The sequence below is a fragment of the Vicugna pacos genome, chromosome 13 (genome assembly GCF_048564905.1).
Source record: "Vicugna pacos chromosome 13, VicPac4, whole genome shotgun sequence".
Taxonomy (NCBI): domain Eukaryota; kingdom Metazoa; phylum Chordata; class Mammalia; order Artiodactyla; family Camelidae; genus Vicugna; species Vicugna pacos.
In genome coordinates, this window is record NC_132999.1 from 34,447,752 (window position 1) to 34,475,488 (window position 27,737).

The following is a 27,737-nucleotide window of genomic DNA, read 5'->3' on the forward strand; positions in this document are numbered from 1 at the left end:
AGCCAAAACTGCTGAGCCATTTTCCACCTTTCAATTGAAATGCTCCAGGCAGCCCAGGATCCCACTCTAAGATCTTTAAACACAAGTCCAGAGACAGATCTTTTTTAGCATTTTTATTTAAGAAATCAAAACTGCAGACAGGTAACAATTCCAAGTGTTAATATTTTCTGTACAGAAAGGTTGAAATATAACAAATATGTAACTCAACAAACCAGTCTCCCCACAGATTCTTCCAGCCACATCCAAAGTGTCCATCACAGTCAGTCCCTTAGCCGCTTTCAAACTAGGAAGTTCAATTCTCTACAATTAACAGTTTTCTTCAAGGATTTCTCCCCCTTCCCCTGCCCCAAATTTTCTTCAGAGTTCTTTTTCCAGGACAGGATTATGGCCCCAGTTGGGGAACAAATGGATAAAAGACAGGTGCCATCCAAAGCCTGGCTTGGAAGCTTTTACCATCTCACAGTCAAAGTCCATCAATAGTAGCACCAAGGAGCAAGTTTTTGTAGCCCCCATCCAGGGACAGCACCACTCAAAAAGTTTGCAAGACAGCTGGGTTCAGTTGAGTATTTTTTTTTTTCAGTTGAGTATAATGGCAAAAAATATAGCACCAACTGGAAGACAAAGGGCCTACAGCCACACTTGATTTGATCACCTCCACATCAGACAGATAGGAATTTGGATTAGAACTTCCAATACAGAGATCAGTACAGAAGGGAGGGGAGGGGAGACAAAAAACCTTTGGCCACTATATAAAACCCAGAGTGCTCCAAGGCACAGATTTAGCCAGTATTTAAGGGGAAAAAAAATCATCAAAGCCTCAACCTTTGCTTACAGTCTTTATTGAAGTTATACAAAAAGAATCCCCCAAAAGTGAAAAAATACATTATATACAAAAACACTTTCCCTTGGGAGGAAGGCTGCTCCCTCTCTTAACATGCAGCACCTTCAACTGTAGCTCCGGCCTCCACTGTCCCCTCCACTGCTGCCCGGCTTTCAGCCTGATTCTCAGCCTGGAAGATAAACAGGGAGCCTGGGCATAAGTGACCCTAGTTTAAGCCATTCTATTTTATACAAATGAGCAGGCCTCAGAGGAAGTAAACACAGATCCCTTAAACTCTGCTTTGCTCCCTATACTAAACAAGCAGTGACCACAAAGTGTAAGGCCATTTCCTAAATTCTCTGTAACAGGGCTTACAGAGTCAGTGTTCACATATTACATGTAAAGAGGAGCAAGCACAGGTGACCAAATGGTCTTACCAAGTAAATGTCTTCTCATACATCCATTTGTCAATGAAAACAGCCTACATTTCATAACCAAACTGTTTCCCACACAACCTCAGTTTTTATGAGGGTTGTACTCAAGCAGTCTAAACAGGCTCACGGCGGGGAACATGCACTTGGGAAGACTGTTTCCCAAGCTCTGAGGACAAGGGGCAATGAGGCAAGAGTGCAAACCCTGCTTAACTGCCCACCTCCTCCTCCATGTTTTCCGAAACTTCAGTTCCACTGGAGACAGCGTCCCCACTGCCTCCATTCACCTCCAGCTCTTGTTTGGCCTTCTTTGCATCATCTTTCCGGGGACTCTCTTCCTCTGGTTTCCTCTAAAGATATAATTGATTGTGAAGGCTTCAGAAATGTGCTTAATGTGTTTCAAAGGACAACTATAAGGCAATTCCTTAACACCCACCTCTTCCCTATGGTGCAGAGACCCCAAACACCAGGATTCCCAGCTCTAAGGGTCTCCTTAGCCACAACCTAACCTCTGTGGAATAAACTGGTCTGCCGGAACATACTAGTTCAGCCTCTTTTAATGGAAGGGTGGGGTGGGGGTGAGGAGTAGGTCTGAACAGCTAACCATCAAGTTTGAATTCCTACATTTGAGTCAAGAAACAAAAGCAGGAGTTAAGGCTCTCCCACAAGAAAAAAGCTTTTGCAACCAGAGACAGACTCTGTTACTGAATGACTACAGTCAAAGAAAACCTGCCAGCTTCCTAAGTTGGGCTGATGTGAGCAGTCCTCCACAACAGGCTTTCCTGGTAGCCTTTGGGCTAACAGAGGACAGAAGAATTTTGCTAGAAGATGATCATTCAATCTAGAACTATCTTCATTCAAATCCTCAACACCTTTGCAAAATGAATCTTATTACACCAACTATTAGTGTTAATAGGAAAGATATTTCTCATGTATCATTTGGAGAAAAAAAAACTGTAGGAAGACAGAAATTGGAGATTTACCTTCTTTCTGACAAGGTGGGAAATATCAGTTACACAATTTGACGAGGAAGCACCATCTGTTGGCTTTCTACTAGCAATCTGACAAAAAAGAAATCTTTGTTAGCAATGTACCGCTATATATGAGACAAAGACTGAGGCCTTATATTAAGAGACAAAAATCACCTGCATACCCACCATGGAGACTGACGAGCCCCCTCCACTAGGAGTGAAACCTGAAGTAGAGCTCTCCACCTGCATAAGAGATGACAAATCCAAATGGGTCATGGATAGAGCCAACCAGGTCACCCACATACAAGCAACTGATTTAAGACCTCAAAAGTGGCCCCCATATAGTAACATCACTCACCCCCTCTACCCACACCCACCACACCACACCACACTCAGGGAAGAGTGTAGATAATAAACTAAATCCTCCATATTCTATCATCCCCTACTGGATAGAAAGCTCCCTAAGGTTCTGGCAGCCAAAAGCAGAGGCAGACAATCTGGGTTTAAAAGAGATTTTTAACATCCAGAACTATTATCCCTATGTTACAGATGAGAAAGGCAAAGAAATGTTAAGTAACCCACAATCACACATAAAAATTCAAACCCACATTCTGGCTCCAGAGCATATCCTCTTAAGCATTATACTACTGGACAGGCATAAGCAGATGAATGCTCACATTCCCTCTGACCTCCAACTCCCTGGAAACCAAGTCATGAGTAAGATTCCTAACAAAAGGAATACTGTTAATGCCATGATAAAGGGCCTTCAACAATATTGAATATGTTATCAAAATTTTAAGAGGAAATCAAACCAACCAGAGTTGCTTTCAGAGCCAATTCAGCAACATTCCCACTATGCTGGGACTCCTTTGCATCTTCTATCTTCTCTCTAATTTCAGGTAGCAGTTCCTTCAGCTCCTCAATTTCTTTCTCATATTCAGTAGATGATCCCTCAGTTTCCTTCATCTGCTCATTCAGTACGGCTACAAAGAACAGGCTGCAGTGATCAGTAATAGATACCACAAAAGGAGCCATTTTTTTAACTGTCCATCAAAATCATCATGAAAATAGCTAATGCTCACTCACCCATTCTCTTCTCAATGACTTCAATAGATTTGCTAAACTGTGCCACTGCCTCATCATACTGAGAGTTGTACCCATAGGCCAAGCCCAGCTGGTAGTGGGTCTCTGCAAGGAGACGATCATGGGCTTCCAGGTACTGCTCCTGCAGGTTTAGGCAAGCCTGGAACTCCTCCACAGCTTGGACGTAATTCTCTAATGAAGAGAAAAATAGCAAGCAAATGGACATTTAATATATAGTACTCCTGAATTTCAGACCACTCTGCAGGAATGCTCCCCCTATCTTGTATTTCATTTTCCTTTGTAGCATCTCCAAGACCCTTGACTAAAAAAAACATGAAAATGACTTAAAAAAACCCGAGACTTTCAGAGTAGCTTTTAGAGACTGTTCACTGTTCTAAGAACCATAGGGAACCTATGTCCACTAAAAGCTGACTGCCCTCAGTTTACGATCAATTGAGCTGGATTTTAAGGAATTAGAGGTAGATTAAGGTGGGGGCCTGGGGGTGTCTTAGGAAAGAGTAAAATGAAAATGTATTACCAGATTCAACACTAACTTCTCCAAGTTTAAGATGTGCCTGTGCAGCATAAAGCTGAGCTTCTTTCGTGTCTTGCCTAAAAGAAGGAAAGATGATCAGAAACCTTAATAGCATTTGTCCAACCCTAACTGCTTTGTTTTCAACCACCAAGCTCCCAACCTAAGCCTAGAAGCACCAAGAATTTTACCTTTTAAAAATGATCTTTGCTAAATCCAGCATATCCCAGGCAAGCTCTAGGTTCCCAATCTCCTCCTCTTCATTTTCTTGAAGAGACTAAAGTATATCCAAATCATTGGTATTAGGCAGGAGTACAAGACAGGCATCTTTCGATTATAAGTCTAAATGTATAATGTAGTATGCTTGGTGGGGGAAGAAAAACTGATATAGGATACAAAATTCAGATCTCCCCAAACCTACGGAATGGATCCCTACAAAGTCTACCCCATATCATCACTTTATGTCAGTGACAGCAGCAATATGTTGTGTCCTGTCCCAACCAACAGGATCCCTGGGATCAAATAGACCTGTCTGTCCTCGGCAAGAATAAAGGGTCCCAAATCCCTAACCAAGAAACATCTGTAATAATCATGCCTACACTAGCAAGCCACAGTCACGCAATAAGGAAGCAGACAGTGATACTGAACAAGTAATTCACCTTGTTTTCAAGAACTGAATCATTTGGTGTTTCTTCAGCCTTGTCATTTTCTTTATCTTCCTCTTCTGAGCCCTCGGTTTCTGCAAGCAAAAATTCTTCAGTTTTGAGAATACTAAGGATACTGTCTGACTAGATTCCAAAAAACATCTGACAAATAACTCAGGTTCTGAGGTAGGACAGGCCAGATCCTAAGCTAAATCAGTTAACATTTGAACTGGATATAAAACAGTAGTTAACAGTCTAATTCAAGTCTAATCCAGACTTAGACTGTATAATTTTATAGTGTCTATGGTTCAGACCTTCAACGATCAACAGGCTGTTTCTCTTCTAAAAGTCAACCTGGATCATTCAGATTAAGACAGATTAGCAACTGACTCTTATTCACTGGCTAGAAGCTCCCAGACGCAGCTGGAGACCTCAGCCAGTGTCCCTGTTGTCTTTAAAACAGTTAAGATAATACTAATATACTAATAAGGCCAAGAAATTTCCAAAAGTTAAATTACTCCAGTCTTTTAGGAGCAAGAATGCTCAAGAGACTAGCTTTCCCACAACAGAGCTGTGGCGAGAAAAGCATAGCCCTTACCAACTCTCACCAATGAGCATGCCGCACACTCCAGCCAGCTCTAGCATGTACAGAATTTGAGTGAGCAGTACCAGTTATTTTACTCAGTACCATGGTAAAATCTGCAGCCATATATCAACACCATATTTCATCATATTGACAAACAAAAGTTAACTGCCTGCGAGGATAGGCTGCTGATAAATAGCTCTACACACCACTTAAAGTTCAAAATGTCAAGTGGTTAATAAAATGGGCTTTGGGAGTACAAACAATTCATGAACTGGGTATAATGTGCCTACCTCTGCTATCTTTCATTAAGCATTTTTAACACCAGAAAAAGAGCTCTAACATTGCTACCATGGGAATGTAAGCATGGAAATTAGGCCTTAGGGTCATGAAATCAAATTAAAGGACTTTTATTTGTCTACCAATACTGCTTTAGGATGAGAACAGGCACAGAAAACAAACCTCGTTTTATCAAGTGCCTCCCCTTTCTCCTGATGACCATGTAATTTAGTGCTTCTGAAATATAAATACCCACCAGCAGACAATTACCTTTCCATGCCCAAATTTCTAAGTGGTTTGTATACTTAGTTCCCTGATGTTAGACTAGATGAGTGGTTTTATTGACTGACAATGAAGCCCATCCTCCAGCAGAATGTGTAAGACAGGTGAAACAGATCTATGTATTTCTCATAGTACCCAAAAAAAAATTTTTTTATCTTCTAAATTTGCAGGAAAAATTGACAAAAGTGTTTGTTAATCTGTATTCTACTTTGTTATCTGGTATCTGTTCCTACTTGTACCAAAATGCCAGAAAATGACATCTAATTTGGCATAAAGTATAGTTATTTGGAATTTTACATCAAATTTTTAAATTAAAAAATTCTTACAGTGGTCTCAAAAAAATGCTGTTTTTCTCTTGAAGAATCTGCACTACCGTCATGGAATGGTAGAGAAGGAGCTAAGTTAATGGGAAAGCCATCACTTTAAAACAATACCTTCCAACCTGGTAACTTGTACCCAGGTATTAACAGGAATGCACTGACAGGCCTCAGTAAAGAGATCAGTTAAAATATTTTTGAGGGGAGGGTATGGCTCCAGTGGTAGAGAGCATGCTTAGCATGCACAAGGTCCTGGGTTCAATCCCTAGTACCTCCTCTAAAAATAAATAAACCTAATTATCTCCCTCTACCCTCCCCATAAATCACTCTTCAAGAAAAAAATTTTTTGAATTTCTAAGTTTCTTTGAAGATGGAATCTTTTTTGTAGTATGCCTATTACCATCCTTCAGAGAAAGGGAAACAATGTTTTATACCATTTCAACTGACCTTGTAGCCTTTAAAACAATATGGGCAGAGTTGTGCAAGGCAGAAGAATGACCCTTAAAGGCCAAGTAAAGGCAATCGGCTGATTCTCTGGTTATTCTAGCACTCCCACAGGATAAAGGCAGGAACCACTTCAGACTGACCAGTGCAGCGCATCTGAGCATGCATGGCTAAGCTTCAGGTCAATATTAAAATTCGTTCACGTACCAAACATATCTAGCATGACAATTAGAAAATAATAAGCTTATTATCTTTTTGAGGGATATGGAGAGCTCAAGAGGTATCAAGAAATGGGATTTTAAAAGAAAACCTGTAAAATTTCTACAGGCTACTGATACCACGTAAAATTCTGGTAAGAGGTGGGTTAAGGGAGGGGGCGAGCTGCCTTCCTCAGTGTGAGGTATCTGGGGAAGAACAATACATTCAAGTCAGATCGAGGGTTGGATTCCAGTACTATGACCTATTGTTTGGCCCTAAACAAGTCATGTAACCCCTAAGCCTCAATTTCCTCATCACTGTAACTGGAGTAATACTACCTACACAATACTGTATTTTGGGATCAAAAGTAATACATGTAAGAGAGCTCCAACAATGTTAACTGTGACTCAACTGAACAGTTTCTGAACAAAATGTGGAGAAATACGACATCTCTGCTGTAGTTTATTATTCAAAGTCCAACTTAAGAGCCAGGAGAGCTTTTTACTACACTAGCTCACTATCATTAAAGATCAAGACATGGGAGTTGTTTTTTTTAATTGAGGATTTCAGTTCTGTGCTTTTTCCATAAAGATCTCCTAAAGCCCAATAAGCAACCCAATGGTGCTACTATTTAGCCAATTCACTTCTGGTACCATGCCTGTGCTGGCTGGAGAACAGGGACTTGCACATGGGTAGAAGAAAGTTTACCAGAGTGAGCTACAAATACTGATAATGGGTTGTTGAAAATCTAATACTTAAGAGAACTCTTGTCAATTACATGAAGTAACAATGATTAATTGGAATATACCTGTGGTTACTGATACCGTTAGATGCATCTTACAGACAGCAGAATCCTCAAATGATAGTACAACTCAAGTCAGACGTGCCAATTATGTAGTCACTAATTAGAGGCTTATACATCTTGATGAAATTGAATCACAATTAGACTAGTAATACTATACAAAGCATCCACACTTTATTATGTTCTAAGTAACAAAAAATTCAGTTTAGCAGCCAAAGCAAGCATAAAATGAGGGAGGAAAGCAGCAAGAAGGCTTAATGGTTAAGTTTTCTGTTATCTCTTTGAGGGGGCTAATTTAACTAATGCAAATAAGCCTCTAAACACTTCCTACGACTAAAAGCTACCAGAAATTTACCAGAAAGTTACCAGAATTCTTTCACTCTGGTGACAGAACATTCAAGGGTTAACTGCCTTCATTTAAATGGCATGCCTGCTTAAGTGTACCAATTCAGTGGATTCTACTGCTCTAATCCTGCTTCCTGAAGCAGAGAAAAAGGAATCACGTGAACAGTAAATTTTAAAAAAATTCAGAGGCATGCAAGTGAACATCCATTCAGCATTCTCTGCCAGCCTAGTCGACTATTTCCCTACCTACCACACACCCCCACCCACCTTTATTGGCTAGTATGGTGCAACAAGTTACTGATAGCTAGCCAAGTCTCAGAAATCACAGAAAGGCCTATTTTGCAGTTAGTAAAAGCGTTAGTTCATAAGCCAGCTAAAGAAGACTTGCTTTTTGAGTTAACTTGCTCAACTTATCACAACCTTCTTAAACTATCCCCATTTTCACTTAGCCCTTTCCTAATCCAAAGGCAGACGGAAAATCCTGAATGGAAGGCTGACTTTTACCCATGATTAGTGAGTCAAATCCAGAATGTACTCCACCCACTGAAGCTCTTGCATGTCCCGGTTACCTTCACCCTCTTTCATCTGTTCTTCTTTCTCTTGTGTTTCTTCATTAGCAGCTATCTTAACTGTGTCTTCAGGGGATTTCTCAGTAGCCCCCTGGGCTACCTCAGTCTTAACCCCATCTCCAGCTGCCTCAGATTCTTCTATAGACAGCTTAGTCTCCTCCTGGCTAGGAACCAACTCTGCCCTGACATTCTCCTCTAATCCTGGGCCATCTTCTATTTCTGTCAGTCCTTCTGCATTAGTCTGTGGTTCAGTGGGAGTATGATCCCCTGCAGCTGACAGTCCATTGACTGCACCACCCTTAGGGAAAACTGTGGTCTCCTGCCCAGGCTTCTCAGAAACTTCTGATCCAGCTTCTGCAGCTGAGGCCTCTGCAGCCTCTTCAACAGGAGGCAACTCTTGCCCTATCAACTGCTCAAGAGCAGCCTTTCCTGGCTCATCTTCAGAGGCAGCAGCTACCTGCTCCTTTGGCTCATCCCCACCCACATCCACTGGCTTGACTGCTTCTATCTCCACTGCAGTGCCCTGCTTTTCTAGAGTCACAACAGGCTGCTCTTCTGAAGCTTCTTTTGGCTTCTCCTCCTTTATGCTCACAATTACTTTTCCCTGACCCCCTTTGACTCTGCACTCTTCGTGGACATCAGTTCCAGTAACTGATTTTCCTTCCTCAGCATCTGGTACTTCCTGTTCTGGCTTCTCAGAAGTGACTTCGTCTTCATTCAGTCCTTCTGGTGCTGCTGCTCCTTTTGCCTCTTCAGTGGTTTCAGGTAACTGATCTGAAGTTGGTTCAGCTCTTTCCTGTAGTTCCTCTGCAGGCTCACTTACATCCATATCTTCTCTTCTACCCTTCTCCATTTCAGTCTCTTGTTCTTCATCCATTTCGGGCTTTACCAGAGAATTGTCTTCTGTTTTTTTGGCTTCTTTTTCTCCCATGGCGTCATAAACCTGTTCTCTCAACTCTTCCCTTGCTTCCTCTACATGGTTAAAGAACATGAAGCATAAACATGTCTTCGAGTTTAATGATAAAGACATAAATGGAAACTAAAAATACATTCCCTTTAAACCCTCAAACAGCCTGGCTTAAGTTTTAGCAGACAGCCTGCAAATTATCTGCCCCCTTGAGAAAAGCAAAGGGAAAGTCCCAGCTAGCAGAGCAACTTATTGCAAAAGAAACCCAAGCTCCTTAAATGAGGTATCATTTTACTTGAGCATTCTGAGTATCAGTTAGGTAAGAGATGCCAAGCTTCATCCTCCTCTCAACATTATAGGCCTCCAACTGATATGTAAAACTCTAGTAGCCAAACTCAGCTTAGAAATTAGCATTTAATTTTCTTAGACACCAAAAAGTGTAAAAGGGCTCCAAAAGCACTGCTATTAAAATAACTGAGCTTCAAAGACTTTTAAAAATTTACATCAGAAAAATATTCAAGGTTGTTGTAATACTTAAAACATCAATAATAACCAGATTTATTGGGGGAATTAAGTTATCCTCTTACAAAAGCCTGCTGTCAGTTTCAGCAATCAGCTACCTCCCCTGCAATCTCCACCAGATGCAGGTGTCACCCCAGGAGAAACCATCCAGGATAAGGAGAGCCCTATTTCCATCACTTGTATGCAAGGAATAAACGTCGCGTCTCTTAAACGTCACATGCAACTCCACATACCATCTATGTTATCATTATTTTCTACCAGAGATTCTTCTTCTGCTTTTTCTCCTTCCTCCTCTTCCACATGCACACCTTCCAGGGCATTTCCCAACACACCATTCTCCATTCTAGCAGAACAAAAGGAGAAAGCACTAAAGGTATCATGGCCAGTACCTAACAATCTTTGTAAGACACAAACTGTAGTCCTGTATTATAAAAGCAATAGAAAAATAAGCAAGTACAGAGAATATAGACTATAAGCATTCATGGAAGAAAAGCAATGATCAAAACTTCTAATATAAATTAAAGCTAAAAGAGCACTGAAGGAAATAAGCATACCCTTTATCCAGCCACCTGAAAAAGCACTGATGACTCTTATCAAAAGAATAAGATTAATAATATTCCCTTTACAACAGGGCCATAATATTCCCAAACTTCTCATCTACCCACATTTCTCTAGATGGCCAAAAACATCTGGCAAGGTTTTCATGATAAATCATCAGAATGCCCTAAAAAATTAGAAAACTTACCAGAACTGAGATTAAACAAATCATAGAGTATGTGCTAATTTATGTAACCTCGATATATTTCATTCTGGTTAATAAATTCTGGTGGAAAATATACAACAACTTTCCAGTAGTTAAGACCACTCTTGAGTCTTATTTTAAGACATTCTCACATTCCAGTGTTTTCAAATTGTCCTTCATTCATTCAGTCCTTGTTACAGATGATTGTTTTGGCCTAGCTGAGAGTGCTTAATTTTAAACGTTCTCTCTCTAAGCTGGACTTCGGCAAATTATTGACCATTCACTAATGGAAAGATCTCTGCTTCTAATGACCCTGAAACTCAAAACCTAAGTATAACTTTACACTCTTTGCATCAAGTGCCTTTCAATCCTTCCATCAATATTTCATCTTCTTTCTAATCCCGCAGTATGACCAGTCTCACTTAGCTCATGTGAAACCTCAAAGCTGGTCAACAATCTTAGCAAACAAAGAAATTTAAGTTTTAAATAGACGATTAAAGTGATACAAAACATCCTACTTATAAATTTGGCTTGAAAGACATACCTTGCCAACTCCAGAAGCGATTTCCCATAGAAAAAGAAGGCTTCTCCACACTCATTAGCTGTCTCTCCATACTTCTTACCTCTACAAAGAGAATAAACAGCTAAGATCTGCAGTAACATCTAATCTAAAACATTTTTCCTAGTTCTTTAGTTATAAAATGACATTTCTTCCATAATATATCCATATAGGAAACCAATACTCCCTCTCGCCCTCAAGGGACTTTAAAAAACAATGAAGTTATTGTTGCCTGTTCTTCATCTATATACTATATATTATAATTATATGTTTAGATGTAGAATATACATTATATAATTAGAACACAATATTCTAAAAGACATCAATTTGCTACAGTTATTTATAGTATATTATCTAAGAGCCAAACTACATTAATAGGTATTTCTCCTGATACAAGATAGGGGTCAGTATGGGCCAGAATATTGTTAAAAGTTAGAGGTCCTTTGGCTGAGAACTAAGGGAGGAGCAAGGTCCATGGAAAGGCACCATGAGTTAAGAACATGTTCTCTGGAGCCAGACTGCCTGGGTCCAAATTCTACCTCTAACTTTTAACCTTAAGTCAAGTTACTGAATCTCACAGTGCCTTAGTTTTCCCATCTGTAAAACAGAAATGTCAAGAACCACTCAGGTATAACTGAAAAATTGTGCTCTACACTGGAATTTACAACATTGTAAAATAATTATAAATCAATAAAAAAAAGTTAAAAAAAAACCACTCAGAGCTGTTTAAGAACTAAGTGAGTTCATGTATATAAAATCATTTAAAACAATGCTTAGAAATACAGATAGGACTATATATACACACACACACACACACACACATATATATATATATATAAATTTTAGCTACTAGTATCTAGACAGGGAAGGAGGGAAAAAAATTGCAGAAGTGTAATAAATGGAAAAAGGAGGTATGTTATGTGGAGTAAAGAGACCAGATTTCATGGAGAAAAGGACTGGCAGAAATCATGCCAAGTCAGACCAACTAATAGCCCAAGAGTCCAGCGAGAGTAAACAGAGAAACTAAGCAGAAAGTATTGTGATAAAGGTCATTTTTAAGGGTAGTCTAGTAGATTAGAATAACGCATCTCAAATTTCCCTCCTAAGCACCTAACAGCAGGACATTGATTACTGATCTCTCCACGATCTGGAAGGAATAAGCTAAGAAGTGGGTTTCTATGTGCTAAATCTTAAAAACTTAGATTTTAACATTTTACACTGTAAGATAACCATGCATTTTTATATAAAAATACCTAAATACTTAGCATACCACTGAATACCAGAGCCTCAGCTCTTCAGGCCCAGGTAATTATGAAGAGTAATCAGAATTACTAATCAGTAATCAGAAAAGAGATTATTGCAGACATCCAGAAATAAGATTCTGTTCTAGAGGGAGTAAAGGTTGGGAAAAGAATGGACTAACAGTATGACCCTGACTGACTGAACAGAAGGAATTTGAAGAAGCCAAAGGCTTTTTAATCAGTGAGGTGAGCCTCAAACCTGAAACCCTGCTTTATTTTAAACGTACCTTTTATAAGGAAGACTTCCTCAACTCAGCTGGATATAATGTAATCAACTAATTACATGGAAGCATGACTGACTTCAACTGTAATTGGTAATAGTATCTTAGAGGAAATTAGCTCAAACTGAGTCATAGGCTGAAAGGCTACTGCTTCAAGATTTAATGTGTACTTTCTCTCAGCATACAGAATACATTAAAGTCTTTAGTTAAATCACTTATGAGGCACTAAAGATAGACTGCGCCCCCAAAACACAGATATATATATATATGGTCACCTAGTGGTTAACTACCAATGTCCAAGCAGTGCAGCAGATAACAAAAGTGTGAAGAATTTATGAAAAATGCTGTGCTTATAATAGCATTAGTGGTAGGATGACCAACCATCATGGCCTACTTGGGACTAAGGAGTTTCCTGGGACACAGAACTTCGATTGTTAAAATTGGAAAAGTCTCAGAACCAGGACGAGTTGGTCACCCTAATTAGTGGTGACCAGAAAATTACCTTAACCCAGAAAAATAAAAGGCTGAAATTGGTCGGTGATAATGTAGGTTTCATAGTTACAGGAATAAACTCATACATGAAAAACTGTTAATCTTTTAAATCCCTCCCTCTTCATTCTTTTTTCCCATAAAACAACTTTTTAATGACTCAACTTTATTAGGAACATATCACATCATAGCAAAACACAGTACTTACAAAAGACTAGCTGCTTCCTGGAAGGCATTGACAGCTGCTGGAATATCCCCCATCACCAGATGTTTCTGTCCTAAACCCAATAGTTTCTTAGCTTCACTATCCACATCCAGACTGCAAGAAAAAGATGAAACTTTTTTTGAATACCTGCTACATTTAAATTATAATAGTTTCTTTAATGCCTTTAAACTGCAGTATATTCCAAGAATAACCCTCTAAAAAGATTATGTGAATGTATGTTTAGGACCAATCCTGAGCAGTACTTCTCCCACCCAAAAATGAGACTGACCCAAATTATTAGGTATTATTTGTAGAAGACATAGCTTAAATAGCCAAGATAACAAGGAAATTTAAGACCACAAAATGAAAAACAAAAACCCCTAAAAAACTTACTCTAAACAACAACAAAGTCAGATACTCTGAAGAAGGATTAAACAGAATTTAGAACAGTAATTTTCAGCCTCAGTGAGCTTAAGAATTATCAGGAAGCTTTTCCAAAACACTCATACACTCAAAGCTGACAGATAAATGCTAGGGATGCAACGTAGGCATTTACCTTTCAGATAAGCTTTCTAGTTCATTGTTATGCTTACCTCTGGTTAAGAACTATGGTCACATCAAGATGGGTAAGTTATGTGGAAATACATGTGGGATCAATATAAATCTTTTAAACTAGAAAAACAACAAAATTGAAAATGGCAACCCTATAAAAGAGATCTAAGTCAGTAGAAGTATTCAAAGAATAGGTTAGCACTCGCCAGGCATGTTGTATGTTGTGCACTAAGTGCAGAATTTAAGAAGCAGGATTAAATAATTTTCAATTTTAATATTTTAATCAAATGCAAAAAATCTGAAGATCTCATCAGGACTCCATACTTAAAATTAGACAAGTACTTTAATATTCAGTTTTGTTATCTATTAAAAATGAAACAAACTGCCCTCAAGTTATATAACTTTTAGTTTATGTTTCAGATATAAATCTAATTGCACCATGTACATAATCTTACCTCTCCACTTTATCTGCAGAGGTAGAAGGAGCAGGAGCATCTTCTTCAATTCTGTAATCAAAATTAAGGAGAAAAAAGTAAAAATGGAGGCTGTTTAAAGAAAATTAAACAAATTAAGAAAAATGTAAGACAGGGCAGGGTATAGTGGTAGAGTGCATACTTAGCATGCACAAGGTCCTGGGTTCAATCCCCAGTACCTCCATTGAAAACAAATAAATAAATAAACCTAACTACCTCCACCCCACAAAGGAGCTACCATTTATTTATTAAATGCCCACTGTGATATTAAGATCTATGTAATATTTACTTACATTATGAAATTTAAGCCTTACTCATTCAAATAACTGTTAAACGCTTATTTGCTAATTATGAAGTATATACTACAATGAACAAGACAATCACATCCTAGCACTGAGTTTATGATCAGATGGAAGAGAATATGCATTATTTCTGTTATAATACAATATATGCAATCCTAAAAAATCTCATTCTGCAAACTCCCCACCAAAAAGAGTTTGTTTTTTTAAAAAGGAAGAAGCAAAGATTCCCAGATTATTTCTTTGAAAAATCCTAATAAATGCCCTTAAAATATTTCATAGCTGTATTTACTGAAAAAGTCTAGAAACAGTGACCAACTCAGCAGCAATGAGTAACCCCTAGCACCTAGACTGTGCTCCTGAAAATCATTTCCCACCAAAAGGAACCAAGATAAAGAACTGATTCTAAACCAAGGCAGGGGAAGTACAAAGGTGAATCTGGGATAATTTCATACCAGAAAAGGACAAAACTTATTACTTAGGGTCATATCTACTCATGGTCATGCCAAAAGGAATTAAAAAGCAAATATGGAGAATCCAAGGAAAAGCACAGGAAGAGTTCTTTGTAATATTTTTGCAATTTCTCTATAAATAAGATGTTCCATAGTAATTTACAAAAATATTACAGAAGCACACTTAGGAGCCAACCTCAGTAAAATCCCACTGGCCAAAAGAAGGGACAATATGAGCATCAGCATAGATAATAACTACAATTGATTGGGAAAACTCCAATTATGTTTAAATCCATGAGTTCTCAATGACACAAACAAAAAACTCATTAGTCAACTTTGGAGAGTAACAGGAGACCACTGCATTATTTTGTAAATTGATAAATAAAGGGAAAGAAGAATCTACTATTTCTTTATAATACAATTAAACCTTAGGTAGGTTTAAAGACAGGGCTGACCTAAGTTATTACTAAGGAACCCTACAGACTGACACCATTCACTTGGTATTAATTTAAATCCTTGCCATTTTTACCTGCTCCATCATTTTACCTATATCCCAAAGGCGATATTTAGCTAAGTAAGGGCATATATCATTTATAAATGTGCCCCCAAAGCACACTAAAGCTTAAATCAGAACTAAGAATGCTGTTAGCTGTGATAAATTGGAGAAAAGAAAATAACAGTGGGAAAAGAGGAAACTTTATCACTGAGTACTAACATCTCAGAAGCAGTAAATCAGAATTAGAACACATACAGCAAAAAAGCTAGAGATGAGAACAAAAGAATCTGTAGGAAATAAAAAGGCTTTCCTACACAGACATTACTGAAAACTCCCCAAAAGATTAAAACATACGAATAGAACTGAATTGATTAATTCTTCACATCTGAACTTTCTTAGTCATGCCAAATTTATGAAAATAGGTGTGATATATGCAATATGGATGAAACAAATGAACAAAAAATAGTTTACTCAATCCAATAAATAAATATAAATATATTAATTCAAAAAAATTAAAGTCAATAGACATTTTAGTACCTACCATTTGCTAAGAATTGGAGACAGTCTCCAACAAAAGTTAAGGCAGAAGGGACAACTTGTTTAGAAGCACAGAGAAAGGCAGAGAAGATTAAATGACAGGTGAGGACTAATGATATTGGAGTCTAAGACCTAGAATGCTTTAGAGATAAAAAGTTGCCAGTTACTTTCAGCAGGATCCAAAATCTTTGCTCCTAATTCTTTTGTGAATATTGTATTAGTCTACAAGCTTGATGAAAAGCCCTGAGGAATTGGGGGGAGGGGTGCAAGAGGAATGGGGGTTGAAAATAAGCAGAGACTTCATAGAGCTATAGGGATGAAGGACAATTTCCAGGAATCTGCATTTCTAATAACTTTCTAGGTGATGCTGCTCCTGCTGGTTTGGGGACCACACTGTAAGAAACAACTGAATTAGAACAAAAATTATAAACTGAATTTTGTGTCGTATCTGAGCCACAGGCATGTTTACCCAGTTATTTTTTAATGTTAATTACAGTAACTACATCTAAAACTATGAAGATATCACATAAAAACAGGATTTCTGCTTCTCTTGAAAAGTCATTATGTAAACTATGAAACCAGAAAAGTACTAGAGAAAACCAGGGGAGAATTACTTTGTAACTTATCTGGAAAGGGTTTTTAAAATCAGAAATCATGTAAATGTTCATTGACAGATGAGGATAAAGATGTGAGATACACACACGTATGCACACAAAATGGGATTAGTCATAAAAAAGGAATGAAATAATGCCACCTCCAGCAACATGGATGGACCTAGAGATTATCATACTAAGTCAGACAGAGTAAGACAAATATCATATGATATCTCTTCTATGTGGAATCTTTAAAAAAGACATAAATGAACTTATTTACAAACCAGAAATAGACTCACAGACATAGAAAACAAACTATGGTTACCAAAGGGGAAAGGGGTGGGGTGGAAGGATAAATTTGGAGTTTGGGATTAACATATACACACTAATATATATAAAATAGATAAACAAGGACCTACTGTATAGCACAGGGAACTATATTAAATATCTTGTAATAACCTATAATGGAAAAGAATCTGAAAAAGTATATATGTATAACTGAATCACTTTATTGTACACTTGAAACTAATAAAAGAACATTGTAAATCAACTATACTTCAATTTAAAAAACTCAGAAATCATGAAAGATTGATAAATTCTACTCCATGAAATTCATTTCACAAAATGTTAACTTAGCAAATATATACAGAATCTTAAAATCAACAAGAAAAAAAGTCTAATAGTAAAAGATTAAAGGATATAAACACATTTACAGAAAATGAAACACAAACAAGTCAACCATTTGAATACCTGCTCATGCTCATTCCTAAGAGAAACATAGATTTACAATGAGAAAGTATTTTTTACCCATCAAATGGGCAAAGACAAGGATGTAAGAGAAACAGGTGCTCCCATATATTGCTAATAGAAGTTTAAATTCACAAAACCTCTAAGATCTATTTTGGCAGTAATCTATCACTCTTTGATCCATAAATTCCACTTGTAAAACTTTATCCTATAGATATACTAGTCCATGGTTTACAAGGTTATTCACTGAAGCACTGTTTGTAATAAATACTGGGAAGAATTCAAACATCCATCAATAGGGAACCTGTTATGAGATAGCCACAGTACAGAATACAATGCAGCCATTAAAAAAACTAAGGAAACTACGCCCTAGCAAGGAAAGGCAACTGTTCTGATGAGGAAAGACCCCTAAGATATATTGCTAAGTGTTCAAAAATGTATCAAGGGTGCTACATTTATACAACAACGTAGAATTAGTAACTACGTACAATTTGCTTACATACACATAAGGTATTGTTGAGGGATACTTAATATATTACTAACACTGGTGGACTCTGAGAAAAACTGTGTGACTAGGGAACAAGGACTGAAGGGACATTTCACTATACTTACCCTTCTGGATTTTGAATCAGGATGTTATTTGCTAATCAAAAAAAAAAACAATTACAGTATTTTTTAAATGTCAGAAATTCTGCCAATATGGCCTACATTCTCCTGTAATCAGCTGAAGTTGAACAGTGACTGCCCACTTGAAGGGAGAATTCACTACAATCCCCATCACCACTTCACTTTTTCCTATATGGCCCTCTAGGCTTTACATTTCTAAGCCCAGCTACAGAACACCAAACTACTAAATATTGGTGACTGTTTAGAAATTAAAGAGAGGAGGAGTCTAGAATTTTTATTTCTGGGGTCGGGAAACTGAGTACTATCCAACTAAAGTAAGATACAAGAACAGAATTCATTAGTGAAAACTGGGGGGTACATAGTAAGCATTGGTTTTGAGATGCTTATGGAACACCTATACAGGTAACATTCAATAGGCAATTCAGAGCAAATGTTAGACTGCCAGAGATAGCAGTACTTATTACATTCTCACCAAAAAAAACAAAACAAAAACAAAAACAATCTTGTGGCAGGTGGCAGTATTCCTATTTACAAAGAAGCAACTTACCCAATTATACAGATGACTGAGTAACACACATGACCCCATAACTCATACTATATTCCAACTGCCTATTGACTTTCTGTATTCCCCAACAAGATTAAGATCTAAGGAAAGAAACCATGTCTGTCTTATCCTAGCTGTATCTTAGCACCAAGCACAAAGCCTGGCACCTAATATTTGTCAAAATAAGTGACCAATTCTGAATCACTATGGTAGGATTAAGGACAAGTAACTTTGCCACACAGCGTGTGAAGTGCCTTAGATTCCTCAACTGTTATTAACAGTATCTATCTCATACAGCATTTTGGGGGAAAATTAAATGAGAAAGTTCACAAAGTGCTTAGTTCAGTTCTTGGCACAAAGAATGAACAGATTCTAGCAAGCATTAAAAACGAAAAAACAGAGATAGAAGAAACGGAGGTAACATCAAAGGAAAACAAAATTAAGGAGGGAGTATCTAGAATGGGATGCAGCAAAAAGGTTAAGAATTAGAAAGCTAAGTATGGTAAGGACTAATCTAGCATTTAAACAATCAGTGATTACCTTTAGCAATGTTATTTAAATGACATGAAGGGAAAGAAACCAGATTGAGGCAGGTTGAACAAATGTGTATATTCTCAGAACACACCTGTCCAATTAGATTGTGAACAGGAACTGAGAGCTTATTTGTATCTCTAAATCCTAACATTGATACATATTAAATACATTTGTTAAATTCATAAGGAAACAAGGAAAAAAACAGACTAGGAATGCAGACTCGGGAAGAAGCAAAGAACACAGATATCTAACAGAGAAAATGTTTTTAAAAGCATCCATCTTAGGATGCTTGAATGCAGAGGAGCAATGCTATCTGAGGGGAAGGAGAGGAAACACCAAGAGACCAAATAAGTAGTTGCTGGAAGACAACTAGATGGTAGGGAGGGCGTGGATGCAAATCTCCAATTTTATCTTAAAGTGGGTTTTTTTTTGTTTTTTTTTTTTGTTTTTTAACAAAAACCCTCAGTCTGCAAAGAAAGTATTCTATTCAGGCTCTTCTTCTGGAAAACTTAAGTTCCACAAGGTCTCAACTTCTTGTTAAGCCATCTATTCTCTGTCGGCTACAGCAGTTCAATGAACATTTGAACAGAACAGTATTGACCAGTCTCTAAACTCTTGGCCTCAAATATAAAACAAGGACAACACTGGCAATCCAACTACATTCCTTAGAATATGTCTTCCAAGTCCCCCAAAAAACTACTTCTCTCCTCAAATCTCCCACACCATATTCCACTCCCTCCTTACTTCTAAAGAAGATCTTGCCTCATTACTTCACTGAGCAAACAATCAGGAAGTCTCCTTTCCTCAACCACTGAAACTACCAACCTGCTTGCATCTGTACCCACCACATTCTCTGCTATCCCTATTTCCATGAATGAAGTTTCCCTGCTAGAAACTTCATATAGCTGGCCCCTTGTTATTCATATCTCATTGAAGCCATCTTGACCACCCAACAAAATAACCACCCAGTTACCTCATATTACCTTAAAATAGGGTGAAGTTCAGTTATCTGCATGGCACTTTATCACTGATATTCTCTAATCTTTATTTATGGTCTCTATTCCAGTAGTGGAAGCTCCATTTGAGAGCAGAGATCTCTTCTAGTCTCCTTAACCAGAGCCTCTAGTAAATGAAGCAAATGCTCAATAAATATAGGGTAAATGGGCTGCCATCCTCTCTTGTATAAGCCCACCATCTGCACTCTTGGAGGTGTACTTTTGCTTTGCCAATAAAATCTTTAAAATCTTCAGTACACAACACTTTTGTTTCCCATCTGAATTCTTGTCTTTCCAAAGAGACAAGAACTGAGGGCTTTCCCTTTTGGGGTAACACCTTCTTGGTGTCAAGACTCGGATCATAGCAACCTCAGATTGCAGATTGCCCACTTTCTTGCTTCCAGGTCCCAAACCAACAACAGGGCTAAAACTGACTGCTTGGACTGCAGAGATCCCAGGTCTGGACGGGAAGCCAATAGTCCATCCCTGCTGGGACTCCCTGGGCTGCATCTTGGCCAACTGGGACCGTTTTGATCTGCAAACTCTATAAAGAAAATAACATATTCCTCTGTAATGTTGCTTGGCCACAGTACCAACTTCTCTGCAAGGAAGTGTGGCCCGTAAAAAGGAGCATAAATTCAACCACCTTGTTCCAGCTTCATCTCTTCTGCAAGAGACAGGGCAAATGGTTTGAAATACCATGAAAAAATATAAAATGTGCTTTTAACTAGAAGGAAAGAAAACTGTTTCACAAACTTTTCCTAAAAGAATTTTAGCTAACTTGTAGAATCTCCTTCACTACCACCACCACTTTACAAATGGGAAAACTGAGGTTCACTGCAGCAGCAGAAATAGAATCCAGTTTTCCTGACTCTAAGTCATCATAGAAATTTAGCATCATCTGTCATCCTCCCTATTAAGTTTCAAGGTATATTTACAAATAAATACAAGTTTGAGGGGAGGGTATAGTGCATGCCTAGCATGCACGAAATCCTGGATTCAATCCCAGTACCTCCGTTAAAAATAAACAAGCCTAATTACCTCCCCTCCACAAAAAAATCTTTAAAAAAATGTTTTTTAAACACAAGTTTTACATCCACCTACAACAGAATGGAGGAGGTGGTTTGTATTCATAAAATGGACTACTATACAGCAGAAATTACTAGAACAATATGTGATTATACTGTACATATAAAGTTCAAAAACAGACAAAACTAATCTGTAATTTTGGAAGTCAGATAGGGAAAGTGTGACTAAGTTGGGGGGCTTCTGTGTAGTGTTGTGTTTCTAATTTCCCTTTGTGAAATTTCATTTAACTGTACCTTTAGCATTTGTGCATTTTGTAGTATGCTATATTTCAATAAAATGTACTGAAAAAGTAGCAGGTAAAAAAATTTTTTAAAGTTCAATGATTTGCTTTGCACTTTTACACTTTAACCCGTCTTTTTTAAAAAAAAAAACTAAAATTAAAGAGCAGGCTCTACAATCAATAAGACACGAGTCAGGACCTGGCTTCTTTCCGCCAACTAAAATTTACACTGCAGATTTAAATGAGAAAAACAAAAACAAGGAATCTTTGCTGTTCTTGAGATGTTTATCTGCAAATTTTATTATTTTCTGCAAATTCCAATGTATACTCAACCTTGTTACTAACTTGAGACTAAGGGTTAGCAAGCAGAGGATTATAAATCTTTTGCCTGAGTGACCCAAACATTAATCTACTTTTCTTTCCCCTAGAAGGAAAAATGTTTCTCTTTCTTTGAAAATCCATTTTATTTTGTTCATCCTATAGTTATCATCTTCTTTTGGTGTGATAAAACACGTAACATAAAATTTACCATCTTAATCATATGTAAGTATACAATTCTGCAGTGTTAAGTATATTCACATTGTAAAATGTGTAAAACAGATCTCCAGAACTCTTTCATTTTGCAAATCTAAAACTCTATACCCAAAAAACAGTAATTCCCCTCTTCTCCCTCTCACCCAGCTGTTAGTAACCATCATTTTACTTTCTATTTCTATGATTTTGACTACTTTAGATACCTCACATAACTGGAATCATACAGTATGCCTTTTTGTCTCCAGTTTATTTCACTTAGCATAATATCCTCAAGGTTCATCCATGTTGTACCATGTCAGAATTTCCTTCCTTCTTGTCAGAATAGCCATCATTAAAAAGTCTACAAATAATAAATGCTGGAGAGTGTGGAGAAAAAGGAACCCTCCTACACTGTTGGTGGGACTATAAATTGGTGCAGCCACTATGGAGAACAGTATGGAGGTTCCTTAAAAAACTAAAAATAGACTTACCATATGATCCAGCAATCCCACTCCTGGGTATCTATATGGAGAAAACTAATTCAAAAAGACAAATGCACCCCAGTGCTCACAGTAGCACTATTTACAATAGCCAAGACATGGAAACAACTTACATGTCCACTGGTAAGTGAATGAATAGAGAAGACATTACACTTACACACACACACACACACATATATGTATATAATAAAGTGGTGGTATATAGACACAGTGGATTACTCAGCCATAAAAAAGAATGAAAACTGCCATTTGCAGCAACATGAATGGACCCAGAGATTATCATTAAGTGAAATCAGAGAAAGACAACTGTGTATCATTTTTATGTGGAATCTAAAAAACAAAAAACACTCACATTTTATTTAATCAGAACAAAAACAGATTCACAGACATAGAAAACAAACTATGGTTACCAAAGGGGAAAGTGGGGAGGGATAAATTAGGAGTTTTGAATTAACACATACACATTACTATATATAAAATAAACAAGGATATACTGTATAGCACAGGGAACTATATTCAATTTCTTGTAATAAGCTATAATGGAAAAGAATCTGAAAATATATGTATATATATGTGTATGTGTGTGTATATATATATATATATATGTACGTGTGTATAACTGAATCTCTTTGCTGTACACCTGAAACTAACATTGCAAGTCAAACTACACTTCAATAAATAAGATTTTTTAAAAGGATTTCCTTCCTTAATGCTGAATAATATTCAACTGTGTGTGCTTTTATGTATTTTGCTTATCCATTCATTCATCAATGGGATATTTCAGCTGCTTCTACCTCTTGTCTATTGTGACTAGTACTGCTATGAACATGGTGTACCAAAAAAAATCTCTTCAAGACCCTGTTTTCTTGCTGGGTCATATGATAGTTCTATTTGTAATTTTTTTGAGTAATCTCCATACTGTTTTCCATAGCAATCGCACCATTTTACAATCTTGCCAACAGTGAACAAGAGTCCCAATTTCTCCACATCCTTGCTAACACTTGTAATATTCTGGCTTTTTGAAAGTATCCTAATGGGTGTTGAGATAGTATTGTGGTTTTGATTTGCATTTCTTTGATTAGTGATGTTGAACATACTTTTATATGGTTGTTGGCTATTTGTATATAATCTTTGGAGAAATGTCTATTCAAGTCTTTGCTCATTTTTAAACCAAATGATTTGACTCTTTTGAGTTATCATTCATGCTTCTAGCTCTTAACCCCTTATCAGACATATGATTTGTAAATATCTTTTCCCATTTCATGTTGCCTTTTCCCTGTTGACTGTACCCTTTGATGCACAAAAGTTTTAAGTTTGATGTAATCTTACTTGTCTATTTCCGCTTTTGCTGCCTGTGCTTTTGGTATCACATCCAAAAACTACTGCTAAGGCCAATATCATGGAGCTTTTTATACTTGTGCTTTCTTGTAGGAGTTTTATAGTTTCAGGTCTCACATTCAGGTCTTTAATCCATTTCCAGCTCATTTTTGTATATGGTGTAAGATGAAGGTCCAACTCTTCATTCTTTTGCATGTGTATATCCAGTGTATTTCTCAACACCATTTGTTGAAAAGACTTTCCTTTCCTCAAGATAATTTGATCATATGCAAGGGTTTATTTTGGGGCTATTATATGCCACTATTCTATTTGTCTATCTTTATGCCAGTACCACACTGTTGTGATTACTATAGCTCTGTAATACTTTGAAATTAGGAAGTGAGTCCTCCACTTTGTTCTTATTCAAAATTTCTTTTGGCTATTTGGGGTCCCTAGAAATTTCTTATAAATTTTAGGATGAATTTTTCTATTTCTGTGAAAAATGTCATTGAGTTTTTTCTAAACTGAAGTATAGCTGACTTACAATGTTGTTAGGAGTTTCTGGTGTACAGCATAATTCAGTTATACATATATATCCTTTTTCATATTTTTTATTATAGGTTATTACAAGATATTGGGTATAGTCCTGTATGCTACACAGAACGATCTTGTTGTTTATTTATTTTATAAAGTAGTTTGTATCTGGCTATTGACATTTTGATAGAAATTGTGTTGAATTCATACATCTTAGTAATATTAAGCATTTCAATCCATGAACATGAGATATCTTTCCATTGATTTGTGTCTTTAATCTCTCAGCAATGTTTTGTAGTTTTTAGTGTATAAACCTTCCACCTCCTTGGTCAGGCTTATTAAGTACTTTATTCTTACGATACTACTATAAATGGAATTGTTTCCTTTTCAGATTGTTCATTATTAGCGTATAGAAACACAACTGATTTCTGTGTTGATTTAGTATCCTGCAATTGTGCCAAATTTGTTTATTAATTCTAATAGTTTCTTTTGTGTAATATTTAGGGTGAACCTCAGTTTTTAAAGTGGTAAGTGAAGAATACTTTTGGACATGCATATTAAGGTTATCAAAGTTAATGGGTGTGACAATGAGTAAACTGTCTTAAGAGTACAAGATTATACTCATCTTATTCAGGATTAATTTTGATATACTTAACCTTTTATTTTTCTGCCCTATCTTTTCCCCTCACCTCAAAAGCACCTTGAGATTATCAAATATCAGACTTTTATATCTAAAACAATCTTCTAAGAACTGTGTTTTACCAATACAGATTCTTTTCTCATTTACACATTTGAGCTAATATATTCGCCTAACTCCTCCACCCCACCAAAAATCAGGTCCACAAGTATGCTGGCTAAATCTTTCACGCAAATACATTCTAGTTAGTGACATTAGTTCATCATAAATCCATGAAGCTAACTTACAAGAAACTATCAATTTTACTTTAAACAGCAAACTACTAAGCACCAAAATAAGCCTCAAACCAACACAACCGAACCATCCACTTATGGAAATAAAAATAACAAACCCCAGAACTTTAAGGATTATTGAGCTAAACTACTTTATTTTTATTTTCTCTCTCTTCTAAAGCAACGAATAAGTATTCAGGAATTATTGTAAGACAGCTAAACTAATATTCAATGCATCACGTAAGACTTCTAAGCTTTCTCATTCCTCCTTACCACTACAGTATAAACTGCTATATTCTTTATCTTTTGTAACATAAACAAAAATGTTAAGAACTCGTTAGAACGCTAATGAGGGCAAGGGCTGACTTAGCATTCAGACAATCACTGACAACCTTCAGCAACGTCGTTAAAATGGTATGAGGAAAGAAAAGCCAAAATGAAGCTTTTTACAGATAACAAAACTGTGGCCTATCATTCACTATTTAAGCAATGAAAGTGGTATCAAAATCAACTCTGAACTGAGGTTTATTTCTCTTTTTTTTCTCTACTGGTTTGGAAGTTATTCCCTTTATTCCTTCAATTATACTTAAATTATAATGTGCCTTCTTATGAGACTTTAAAAGCAAGTCATTTTCTTTACCCTCCCCCTTAAACATCTTAGATGGTTTCTCTCTCAATACCCCCAGCAACTTGCTTAACTGAATGCTGCCTTTATTGTTCTCTCCAACCAGCTAGTTAGGTTTTCATGCAATTTTCTCTCAACTAAACTTTCTTTTGGGGTCGGGGGAGTGATAAGTAATGAGAATACAAACTTTAAATACTGATGTTCAGCTCAGACTCTGCCACTTAATACTATGGAAACTATTTCTTGTTTCTTCGAATGAACTGTTTCCCTTCACTGTTCAAAAAGTACCTTATGTCTGAGAGGCACTGCGCCGCTTTCAAAGCAGTCATGCCTTCTACCATTCCCTCCAAGTGGAAGGTAGAATCCAAGAGGGATTCTACCAATCCCTCTATTACACTTCCGCGCATACTACTTTCAATTTTCCTAGCAACCAAACACTGCTGTGAGGAGACCGCAACGCAGCGCTAGATGCTCCGCATCCCGATAAAGGCCCCCAGAAGTAGCCAAGTCTCTGGGCAACACTCCCAAAGTCTAAAAAGAATCACGATGCTCTTCACCACAGGAAAAAGAAATGGTGCTAACTGAGGATAGAAGGGTACCAGGTGAGCGAGGAGACAGGGCGGAACAAGACTCATCGTGCCCCGCCGCGGAAGTCCGAGCGGCTCTGCGAGCCGCGCTGTCCCAAACAATGGAGTTTTCCCGCCTCCCCAGGGCCCCGCCCCCTGCTCAAGGGCCGGCTGAGAAACGAACGCACGAGCGCACAACCCCGCCCCCGAAAGGCCCCGCCCACTCCGACCCACCGGTCCAGCCTCCTTCCTCGTGTAGGGGTGTATTTTTTTTTTTTTTGGCGCCAAATCTCTGCTGGTTTATTTTCCCAAGTTGTTTGGGGATTCTACCCGAGGCGTAGGCCAGGAGTGCGGGAACCGCAGGGCGTAAAGGCATACCCGCGCGCCCAGGCCCCGCCTCCCCGTCGATAGCCCCGGGCCGGGGAGGAAGGAGAGGGGCAGGCGATGGAGACAGCCGCCGCTGCCCCCGGCAAGATGGCGGCCGCGAAAAGCAGGGCAGGGGGCGCCAGCCGACCGGCGTTACTGCTAATGAGAGAGGCTCTCTGCAAGAAGTGGGCTTCTCCAGTGTCCAGGTCTCCCCGAACAGCGACGGTTGTTCATTGGGAGGCCCGTCTTCCCACCCTCTGGTCTGTCCCTCCAGGGAAGCCTCCGTCCACCACCCCCTCCCTGCGGACTGGCCAGTGCCTCAAGCTCTCCACGATCCAGCTTACTTTTCGGCGGAAACCAGCTCCGCGGCGATGGCGGCAGTGGCTGTGGACTCTGCGGCCATCGTTCCCCTGAGGTGGTGGACCAGCGGACGGAATAGAGCCTGTGAAAAAAACAGAGGGAATTTGGGACGCCAGAGACTTACTCAGGGACAAAAAATGGCAGATTGGAGACCCCGCGCGGCTGGGCCCTCTTATATACCAGGGCCTTTCGCCCCGCCTATCCACTTCCGGATCCTCCCCCTGGAGTTTAAAGGGCCAGGACTCAGCCCCAATCCAGCCCAAGGACAATTCCCGTCTTGATTCTGTGGGGTACCTTTCCTTCCTGGCCTGCCTCCTCGAAAAAAGCAACTTCCTACTTCTCTAGCAAGTCGAGTTAGAATTAGAATCTTGACACTACAACTGCTGACTGGACGTCTGCCAGCGGCTTTCAGAGAAGAGAAAGCTAGTGCTGCTCTACATGTTTGGAGCGAGCAGCAGAGGGTCACTTTCCAGCCCGGATACTCAGAGAGGTAACTGAGACTTTCTGTCCGTCCTCTCAGTCGTAACGGATGGACACGATAGAGCCAAGCTCTGGTATAGCAGCTACGACTAAAACTGATCTCGGTGAGGGACGCGTGGCTCTGAGCCTCAGCAACAACTGACGCAAGAAAATACTGTCCCAA

At 38.2% G+C, this 27,737-nt stretch overlaps 1 protein-coding gene across 3 annotated transcripts; it reads right to left on the reverse strand.

The window, feature by feature from the left end:
• Positions 1–822: 822 nt before the first annotated feature.
• Positions 823–27,652, reverse strand: NASP (nuclear autoantigenic sperm protein). 3 transcript variants are annotated; one of them, XM_015236110.3, is made up of 16 exons: positions 27,389–27,652; positions 27,079–27,176; positions 14,254–14,304; positions 13,250–13,360; positions 11,016–11,096; positions 9,963–10,072; positions 8,301–9,272; positions 4,497–4,576; positions 4,029–4,114; positions 3,844–3,917; positions 3,309–3,497; positions 3,039–3,205; positions 2,397–2,465; positions 2,235–2,312; positions 1,473–1,601; positions 823–1,010 (listed from the first exon to the last, which is right to left on the reverse strand). In XM_015236110.3, the coding sequence occupies exons 2-16, from the start codon at positions 27,135–27,137 to the stop codon at positions 930–932; spliced, it is 2,337 nt and encodes a 778-aa protein (XP_015091596.2). In that variant the 5' UTR covers positions 27,138–27,176; positions 27,389–27,652; the 3' UTR covers positions 823–929. The 3 variants fall into 3 exon arrangements, with proteins under 3 accessions (XP_015091596.2, XP_006200485.2, XP_006200488.1); XM_006200423.4 differs by having other exon boundaries at positions 2,409–2,465; positions 27,389–27,648; XM_006200426.3 differs by lacking the exons at positions 8,301–9,272; positions 27,389–27,652 and having other exon boundaries at positions 2,409–2,465; positions 27,079–27,245.
• Between the last annotated feature and the right edge of the window lie 85 nt (positions 27,653–27,737).